We start from the raw sequence: 10398 nt of genomic DNA on the forward strand, positions 1-10398 counted from the left end.
CGGGGTTTTTTTTTTTTTTTTTTTTTTTTTTTGGTGTATTTGGTCGTGGCAGTCATGGTGGTTTCTAGTGGTGGTGGAGGTGGATCTGGTGGCGACGATTTTTGTTAGTGGTGCTGTTGGTGGCGGTGGCAACAGGATGAGAGTGGTTGCAAGTGGTGGGGGTAACGTTGGAGTTGGTGGTGGCCGACAATTTGATGTGTGGCCAGTTGTTTAGTTATTCGTGACCAATTATTTAACCGTGACTTTAAAATTAGATTATTTGTGACCAATAAATTTAAAAATATGTGATCGATATATAAATTGTGACCTGTAATTTTTTCACCTGTGACCAATAAAATAATGTGACCTCAAAAAAAATTGATCTGTGACATCAAAAAAATCTGTGACCAACTAATTTGATGATATGTAACCAGTAAATAAATTTGTGACCTGTAATTATAAATCAATGACCATTAATTATGTAACTATGACTTTAATATCTTTACTTAATAAATATTTTTAACTAATTAAATATAATCTTGAATTTTGAAATTTCAAACTATTTACCTGATTTTTAAAATGGTGTAAACAATACACCAGGTTTATGAATTTTTCCCATATAATTATCATAAGATTATTACCATAAAGTAAAGGTACTTAACTACTTGATCCAGCTTAAAAAATATAATTTTAGCCCTCTTTTGACTCCTATTATTCATGTTATAATTTTTTATTTTTTTATTTTCAATCACACAATTTTTTACAAAATAATATTATACATAGACCAATTTTTTTCCTTATTTTTCAACTACATATTCTTCAAAAAAACATTATTTCAAAAATTATAGTACCAAATAATGAGGACCAAATGGAGGCTAGTAAATTTTGATAAAAGAATGTGAGTTTGTAAAGTAAATAAATTATAAATCTCATGAAATATGATCAAAAATAATAATAATTATTATTTTTTTAAATAATTGAGACCAAACAACAGTTTAATGTAAGGCAAAACAATTGGGTTTAAGTCCAATCATTTAATTGCGAGAATTATGTAACTTTTGAACTATGAATGCATAAAGTAACAAGATTTTAACAACTTTAAAAACATAATTATATATGTAAATTGCGTGTTAAAACAATTTCAGTCTCCTTAAATTTCGTTCGTTCAAATTATTGAAAAGGAGGTCTTTTTGGTTAACAGCCCGTGACCGTCCTTTGGTTGACAAATCTGGCACAATGTTATTACCAAGTCCCGACAATGATTTTTCGTCGTATTCGTCAAAATATGCTCTTCACACACACGCACACAAAAGCACATAAATTTACTCTTCTTGATAAATTAAGAACCAATCTAAAAAAAGGTTGAACCTCAATCTTAAACAAATTATTGAAAAGGAGGTCTTTTTGGTTAACAGCCCGTGACCGTCCTTTGGTTGACAAATCTGGCACAATGTTATTACCAAGTCCCGACAATGATTTTTCGTCGTATTCGTCAAAATATGCTCTTCACACACACACACACACACACACACACACACACACAAAAGCACATAAATTTACTCTTCTTGATAAATTAAGAACCTATCTAAAAAAAGGTTGAACCTCAATCTTAAAGATTTTCCACCGGTCGTGCCTTGGAGCATCGTGAGAGATGTAAATCGCATGTTATGCCTCCAAGGGTATAGGGTGGAAGGCTACTTGTAAACTTGCACTTACACAAGAGCCAAATCCATATTTCAAGATTCGAACACTTGACGCGACAGCCTCAAGTAAAGCTGGATTTCTCCACCCTCTTCTTTTACTGTTTGGAGATGTGCCCTGAGGGCAATTAAGAACCAATCTCTACATTATGCAGAGGGGTTCAAAATTTAAATCCTAAATATTTCATGGGTTATTCACTTGTTCATTTTAAATGTAAACGTCACAAAATATCGTTAGATAAGAATTACATTTCTTTCTACTCAACAACTTGTTCAACGGTCGCACACGTATCAAGAATTATAATCATTCTACGAGTGGAGTATGTCCTCATACTTCACACATTTCCGATGGGTGGGCCACTCAACTTTGATATGCACTTTGGAATCGATTAATTAATTATTTTTATTTTTATTTTCTACCTTGTGTATGTTTTGATGCAAAAATTCGGGCCGGGAATCCAATCTTAGCCCTAGTCTGGTTTTAATCTTTCAATTCAAGAAATCAAATTTTTTTTACTGTTATTTCATTATTCTAGTCATTATTCCTGATTTTTTCACTCACAAATGAGACTCACTTTTCTCTCTAACGATAAAAAAAACATCAATTTTCATAATCACTACCGAACAGATCCTTATTTTTCCCATTTTCATTGATTATAAGAAAAATTTAGTTGTTAACCCTAAATATTTAACTATGTCGCTTTAACACAATATTTTGTGTTTACAAAAATCAAGATAAATTCAATTAGTAGTCAGTTCAACTAGGAAGTTGATCAAACGGTTCAGAGGTTAAGTCGTCGAGATTCCCTTTCCTAAAATAAGAATACGAAAAAATATTCCGGGTAATCGGTCAATCTTATATTTCTATATGTCGCAATCAATATCATGGGTGCGATTTCAATATTTGATTATTAATCATTGGTTAATGAGACTTAAGAAAGTATAAAAACATTAACATAGAAATGAAATTTAAAAAACCATCTGAGGGAAAAAGGAAAAAAAAATACAGAAAATCAGTGATCGAGCTCTCCTTCCCATTGTGCTGTGTAATCTCCTTATTTCACACACATACACAGAGAGAGAGAGAGAGAGAGAGAGAGAGAGGGAGGGAGGGAGGGAGGGAGTTGTAACTATGCACAGAGGGATTTGACGTAATAGAGCTTTGAATGTGACTGCAATGGTGGTTAATGCCAGTGAACAGGTAGGATTATTATTATTTTTTATTTTTTATTTTTTATTTTTTTGGGTACAATTCATTTCCGTCGTTGTCTACATTTGAGAGCTGCAATTTTTCCTTTAAAATGGTAAATTTACTATTTTTTAAGTCTATTTTAGTGATTCAATTATTGAATTTCAGAAAACGATTGCCTGGAACAGCTTCAAAGCTGTTTGTTTCGTAGAAAATTTGTTGTAGAATGTGTTTAATTTTGGGGAATTTCTAATTCTTTTATATTTTTCTCTATTATACCTTGCCCAAGATTACATTAACTTCTTAAACAAAGTGTTTTTATACTATAAAGAATTTTTCGTTACGAAGTTTACTTGAAAATGGGAGCGAGAACATGTTTTCCGAAATTTACTTTTAAGTAACTTTTGTTTCTAAAGATATTTGGAGCATGTCATTTTTTCTTACTCATAAGCGGGAGAAAAAAAAAGTTACTTATTTTTTTGGTGGTAAAGCTACATGTTACCCTTCTATGGATGTGTGTGGTTTATATATCATTGTCACACAATGAATCCAAATTTCTAATTTCGCCCTTACTGTAGATTTTGTGCTTGATAACAATTGTATTGTCCTTCTGCAATATTACCAAATTACAATTAATGTGAATTTCAATTATTCCCTATGGCATGTAATTTAGACATTTAGTTCGTTTGGGAGATATTATATGAAGTGAAAAATGATATTTTTTTGAGAGTGTTTGGTTAAAAAGTAAAGAAAAAGTTATTTGTTGACGCCCAAAATTATTTTATTGGAAAAATGTATGGTTGAAAATGAGTTTAAGGAAAAATAATTTTCGGATAAGTTGTGATAAAACGAACACTTATAATGCTCAAAGGGTGCCCCTCAGCCTTACTGTTAGCTATATAATGGACCTTTCCTTATTGCATTAGATGGTCTGCACATGTTTACTTCTGTGTGGCTAGGCGTCTATTACTCGATTGAATAGCCTAATTGATGTAAGAATCAATCATATAAGCACAGTGATAGGAATTCATTACGTTCGTTCGCTTTAGTTTTGCTTGTGAATGATGAGGATTTGGTACCATTTTACAGAATTTCATTTGATGCAAGTTTTTGACACTTATCATTCGACAGATAAGTTAAATCACTCTTTTCTTGTGGTCTATGATGGAGATTTGATTAATGTGATCATCATGAAATTTGTTACACGATTTCAATATTTGATTATTAACCATTATGTGGTTAATGAGATTTAAGAGAGTATAAAAACATTGGATAAACATAGAAATGAAATTTTAAAGACCATCTAAGGGAAAAAGAAAAGAATTCAGAAAATCAGTGATTGAGCTCTCCTTCCCATTGTGCCGTGTAATCTTCTTATTTCACACACACACACAGAGTTTTACTATTTTTTAAGTCTATTTTAGTGATTCAATTATTGAATTTCAGAAAACGATTGCCTGGAACAGCTTCAAAGCTGTTTTTTATTAGAAAATTTGTTGTAGAATCTGTTTAATTTTGGGGAATTTCTAATTCTTTCATATTTTTCTCTATTATACGTTTCCCAAGATTACATTAACTTCTTAAACAAAGTGTTCGTATACTATAAAGAATTTTTCGTCAAAAAGTTTATTTGAAAATGGGAGCAAGAACATGTTTTCCAAAATTTACTTTTAAGTAACTTTTGTTTCTAAAGATATTTGGAGTATGTCATTTATCGTTACTCACAAGCAGGGGAAAAAAGTTACTTATTTTTTTGGTGGTAAAGCTACTTGTTACCCTTCTATGGATGTGTGTGGTTTATATATCATTGTCACACTAAATGAATCCAAATTTCTAATTTCGTCCTTACTGTAGATTTTGTGCTTGATAACAATTGTATTGTCCTTCTGCAATATTACCAAATTACAATTAATGTGAATTTCCCTATGTCATTTAATTTAGACATTTACATTCGTTTGGGAGATATTATATGAAGTGAAAAATGATATTTTTTTTTGAGAATATTTGGTTAAAAAGTAAAGAAAAAGTTATGCGTTGATGCCCAAAATTATTTTATTGAAAAAATGTATGGTTGAAAATGAGTTTGAGGAAAAATAATTTTCGGATAAGTTGTGATAAAACGAACCCTTATAATGCTCAAAGGGTACCTCTCAACCTTACTGTTAGCTATATAATGGACCTTTCCTCATTGCATTAGATGGTCTGCACATGTTTACTTCTATGTAGCGAGGTGTCTGTTACACGATTGAATATCTTAAGTGATGTAAGAATCAATCATATAAGCACGGTGATAGGAATTCATTACGTTCATTTACTTTAGTTTTGCTTGTGAATGATGAGGATTTGGTAACACTTCACAGAATTTCATTTGATGCAAGCTTTTTGACACTTATCATTTGACTGATAGGTTAAATCACTAGTTTCTTGTGGTCTGTTTGACTGATAAGTTAAATCACTATTTTCTTGTGGTCTATGATGGAGATTTGATTAATGTGATCATCATGAAATTTGTTAACTCAAAATATTCTCCCGTCTTCTACTGTTCAATTTTGCTGAGAGCAAATTGTGATAATACGGTGATTTCTTCTTTCGGCAGTGTCAACAGGTCCATTGTGCAGTGATGTGGCCTAAAGAAGCCACCGTCAACACACAGTGTGAAGCACAACTAGAACTTCTGAACTGTGCTGAAGTTTCTAATATGATGAAAACTGAGATTTGCTCAAATGGTGAATCAAATTTACTAAATTACAACAATCTAGAGATGGATAAGGCTAACTGCTCTGCCTCATTTGTTTTGAATGTTGATATTGAGAAAGGAATGCCAGAATCAGGGAAATCTGTTGTGAATTTGAAACATGATGATTCTTTAGCAGTAATTTCTTGACGCTGTCGTTTTTTTCCTTTTCCAAATTCTGCCGTTGTTTACAATTTCAAATGACAGTGAACTGCTTTGCAGAGGGAATTGCTGACTGAATTTACCTTATGGGTTAGAGGAAAATTTGTGCAACCCTTGATGAACCATAGACCTGAGAGAGTACATGACAAACCTACAACTAACGGATCAAGGAAGTACAAACGTTTGGTCTCACTCAATTCAAGAAGAGTGCTTCTCCTTTTCTCAGCCTTGTAAGTGCATATTTTATATATTATACAACCTCCTTCTAGAACTCTACTTTGCCAGTTGTTTGATTTTGAAGGAGTGTGTGATGAATGAACTGAGTTACTAAGGTGCATACTTGTATTTCCCCGATAGTCCACAAGGATCGGCATCCATATTTTTGGGACCATACAAACCTATTACATGAAACGCACCAAAACTAGAGCAAGCCACTCCTGAGAGAAATAAATGAATTCCAAAAATCTTGGGCAAATCCAAAGAACGTTTTCCTGTACGTTTCGAACTGAATATTTGAAGATTCTTATTTGCTCATTTTACAGCAAAACACGGTCTCCCTCCATTCATGTGTGTGAGAGAGAGTCAGAATGGACGTTAGAACATATTTAACAGAGATTTAAAGAGGCTTTCGCTCATAAGTGATTCCAGAAATGGGTTAGGAGCGATCAACCAAAATTATATGGCTTGTATTTGTTAAAGATCAAGTTCCCTTACACAGGACGATTGAAAGAGAGTTTTAAGTTCAAATTTAGTGAGAACAATGTTTAGCTTGTTATCTTCATTTGTTGTCATGCCTTTAAACTTTTTCTTTGGATAGGGATGCTAATTGTTATTTCTTTCACTTAGCACTCACTAACTCATCTTTTCTTCACAGATCAAGTGTGGGAACAGTGATATTAATATATCTGACACTAAGAATGAGGCTAACTGGTGATGTATCTGGGACTGGTAAGATTTGATATTTCTATTTTCCCTTCCATCTTCTTGAGATGTTTTGTGGAACAATCAGATCAAGTTGACGTCGTCTTTACATAACTTTGAGCAGTCTAAACAGAACCACAGTAGACCATCCTTTGAACCTCGTTACAAACATCAGATTAATCTTTTTTTTGTTTTTTTTTTTTTTTTTCCTGCGATGATTCTGCGTTGTGTACGTATGTCATCAATGTACATAAACTGAAAGTTTGAAACTACATTTTGCAGTTCCAATTGATGCTTCCTAGCACAAAACATTTATTTTCATGTGTTTTTCACTCTATGTAACATTATAACTTACAAATTTATTTACTAATCGATGATGTAGCAAAATTTGATTGGGTCAAAATCTCATCAACCAAATAAAAATAATTCCTCCACTTTTTTTTGACACTTCATCAATTTGTAAAAAAATTATGTAAATAGTGATATACAACAAGTATTTTCCAAAGTTTTGGAAGAAAAAAGCGATCACAGTCCACGTGGATGAATTCGATGAAAAAAATGCAAAACTTCTGTAAAATTTACAAAATCTCTCCTCAGCCTACTGATATTCATAAAGTGTATAATGAATGATGTTTAGTAATCACTTGCATGTTTGGATGCACAAAAAATAGGCCAACTTAGTACCTCTTCCAATTGTATACGTTTCTTGATTCACTAGTCTTTCTTTTTAAGACGATATGGATATTTTTGGTATATTGATATGCTAGTGATCACGAGCGGAAACGCCAGAAGACAGTATGGAGAAGGTGGTTTCCCGTCAAAGACGAACTGTAGCAAAGCAGTAACAAGTAGAGCAGACACAATGACAAATCCCTGCATGAATATAGAAGGAAAACATATAAGGGAAAATCATTATAGAGTGCAAAAAATCATGGTAACACGCCGACATGGCCACATCATTGTTCATACAATGCGTTATTTCATAGATAAGTTGGAGAAGTAATGCCATTCATAGTCATCGTTTGTGACAATTTGTTATTTGAGGCATTAGTTTATTATTTAAAGCAACATAATTCCATAAAAGTAATGCCTCAACTAACAATTTACTAAATAAGATAACTATTTAACAATCGTTGACTATGAATAGCATTACTTAAGTTGGAAAGGCACAAATATAATCACTCTAGTCTGAACACCAACAAAGCCTAATCCGTGAGTGCGTCTAATAAAGTAGTATTAGGCAGAATTGAAAAGATTTCAGCTCTTTTTTCTTTCTTAATACTTTCCAAAGCTGTCCACTCCGCTGTACCACCAAACATGCCCCAAGTATCTAACTCACTTCGGAGTTCCGTATTTTATGCAGAGTATCTTGTGATGGTTCTCTAGCCATAAATCTCCACGCCTTCCAAGTGTGTGTTACAAATGGAGCTCCTTAAAAAAAAATATTCATGAATTTAACTTTTTAGCAATTGATATATGACATGCATACAGCAAGTTAAAGCCCGTTGGTCTCCTGATCTTTTAAACTGGGTAATTATTTGCCACAAAATTCTATACAACCTTGTGATGGTAAGACTTACCTTTCGGACACCACCCGCATACGATGTCACGAGACCAACAAGAATCCCTCCAACAGCATTCATCGTAACAGGGATCTGAAACAAGAAAGTAACATCTGAAATTAAGAATTTATTTTCAACAGCATATAATTAGTTAATCACACATACATGATCCTTTCCAGATGAATGACTCAGTGTTATATTACTTTCACATAAAACTTTCAGCATATAAAAAGAATACAATGATTGTAATTTATTACAATATATGCGCCTTTGATTTCGACCGAGTGGTCAATATGGAGCTGGTGGCCGTGGCCCGAATCCTGTGGGCAGTAACCGGAACCAGCAGTATGGATGGCCGCAACAGTAACTCGAGATTCTAAATTGTAAGTGGCTGCTCAAAGCGAGACGTAGAGTAGGAAGAACCAGCTCACCTTCAATGCAGGTAAAGAAGTTCTGCAAATGTTCGGTTACCAAATTAGGAACTTGTTACTAGACATGTATAGCTGTGTTTTTGTTGTCTCATTGTTTGATGAAGTTCATCAAAATGAGGACTCTTTTCTCTGTGAGGAATACAAATTTTTGATGCTCGGGCTTTTACAGACTCGTTCTTCATTTGAAAAAATAGTGAAAAAACGTGTTCTTAGATAGTAATCCAAGTGAATACCATGGCTTACAAGCTGATATTCCCTCTTAATGGTCAAAATACCTCCGACTTTATGATATGTTTGGTAACATAGATCGAGTGTAATGATATAAAAATAAGCTAAATCTTTTTGTTCATTGTACCATTTGATCTCATTCGATACAATGCATGTTTGGATTAGTACTGCATACTATTGATGAAGAATATAAAATTTGATCATTTACCCGTTTGTTCCCCATGATTTCAGATTTTAATGGGTGGAATAGTATTTTTTGGGAGAACATGGTGTTTAAAAAGAATGAGAAGTTTTTGGTTTACGTGTAATATTATTTTGTGGAAGATTGTGTGGTTGAAAATAAGAGAGAAAAATAAAATTTAATTTAATGGGGCCAAACGAGTACTTGCTATTTGATCGTATCTCATATGATATGTTTCGTAATGTGACTTGGACAATATTGTAAATAGTCAATGAGATTGCTTGCAGCTAAATTCATTCACAACACGCACCACATTTTGGTTTTATGTAATTTTTACTCATTATTATATTTATATTCTTAATTATTTTAATCAAAATCTCACTCTATAATTAATACAAGTTGTTCGTGATACGGTTTGGGTCTAAAAATTTCATTGAGTAAAAAATTATTTGTCCTTTGTGTTTTTAAATAAAAAGAACATACAAAATTTAAACTATAAATGGTCCTTTGATTTGAAGCGTGTTAACAATAATTTTAGACGGAAAATGTGATAAGGACAAGATTTATTCGTTGTTAAAAGGTTAAAAATAAGAATGTGGTGAAAAAAGTTAGTAAGATAGATATGATAATAAATTTATGAAATAGATGTGATGGGAATATAATTAGTGAAAATTACAGAAATTCAGATCTTTAAAGATCACAGTTCAAATATCAGGTACAATGTTTGATTGTTCACAAATCAGGTATTAATAGATTTAAATCCCCTAATTCACAATTCAAACCCTATTTGAAATTTCACCCCTCCCATTACAAGACACTTTCCCATCCCCTTTCTCTTTGTGCTCGACGTCGGCGTGGGGATTAAACACTGCAACCAGTGACGAAGGAAGGGCGATGGCATGGGGTGGTGCCGGTGCCGGCATGGGAGGCGACGTGCTGGGAACACAACGTTGCGACATGAAATTGTTCTTCTCTTTCCGATCTGAAGGCAATGGTTTCCGAACTGTTCTTTTCTCTTTCCGAATGATTCTTTTCTCTTTTCGACGTAGGGGAGGCGTTTGATCTGCATTTATCTCTCTCTGTTCGATCTGCAGTTTTCTGATTTTTTGGTTGGAGGTGCTAGTGACTGGTGAGGTGTTTATGGTAGTGGTAGCGGTCGACGATGGTGACGTGGTGGCGCTTGTGGTGTTTTGACACGGTGATGTGGTGGCTTCTATGTGCCTGACGGTGATGTGGTGGCGTTTGTAGTGTTTGACACGGTGATAGTCTGGTTCAGGCGGCAATGATGTGGCTGGTGGTTTTTTTTTTTTT

The 10398-nt window shown here is 33.4% G+C and overlaps 2 protein-coding genes and 1 long non-coding RNA gene across 5 annotated transcripts in view; 2 read left to right on the top strand and 1 right to left on the bottom strand.

Annotated features, from left to right (window-relative positions):
• LOC111390069 (cyclin-dependent kinase C-1-like) overlaps positions 1-8969 on the top strand; it is a 13208-nt gene extending 4239 nt beyond the window's left edge. Inside the window, exon 4 of the mRNA XM_023015052.1 lies at positions 8535-8969. Coding sequence (XP_022870820.1) covers positions 8535-8614 — 80 coding nt within the window. The 3' untranslated portion in view covers positions 8615-8969. The remainder of the gene's footprint in view (positions 1-8534) is intronic.
• On the top strand, positions 2842-6977 carry LOC111390070. 3 transcript variants are annotated; one of them, XM_023015055.1, is made up of 4 exons: positions 2842-2880; positions 5465-5740; positions 5825-5994; positions 6639-6977. In XM_023015055.1, exons 1-4 carry the CDS (start codon positions 2857-2859, stop codon positions 6721-6723), a joined length of 555 nt encoding a protein of 184 aa, XP_022870823.1. In that variant the 5' UTR covers positions 2842-2856; the 3' UTR covers positions 6724-6977. The 3 variants fall into 3 exon arrangements, with proteins under 3 accessions (XP_022870823.1, XP_022870824.1, XP_022870821.1); XM_023015056.1 differs by having other exon boundaries at positions 5474-5740; XM_023015053.1 differs by lacking the exon at positions 2842-2880 and adding an exon at positions 5028-5131.
• On the bottom strand, positions 6877-8471 carry LOC111390073. Its single transcript, XR_002701847.1, has 2 exons — positions 8266-8471; positions 6877-7558 (listed from the first exon to the last, which is right to left on the bottom strand). It is a non-coding gene; the product is annotated as an uncharacterized LOC111390073 (long non-coding RNA).
• Positions 8970-10398: the final 1429 nt, after the last annotated feature.

This window comes from Olea europaea, unplaced genomic scaffold, assembly GCF_002742605.1.
Source record: "Olea europaea var. sylvestris unplaced genomic scaffold, O_europaea_v1 scaffold647, whole genome shotgun sequence".
Taxonomy (NCBI): domain Eukaryota; kingdom Viridiplantae; phylum Streptophyta; class Magnoliopsida; order Lamiales; family Oleaceae; genus Olea; species Olea europaea.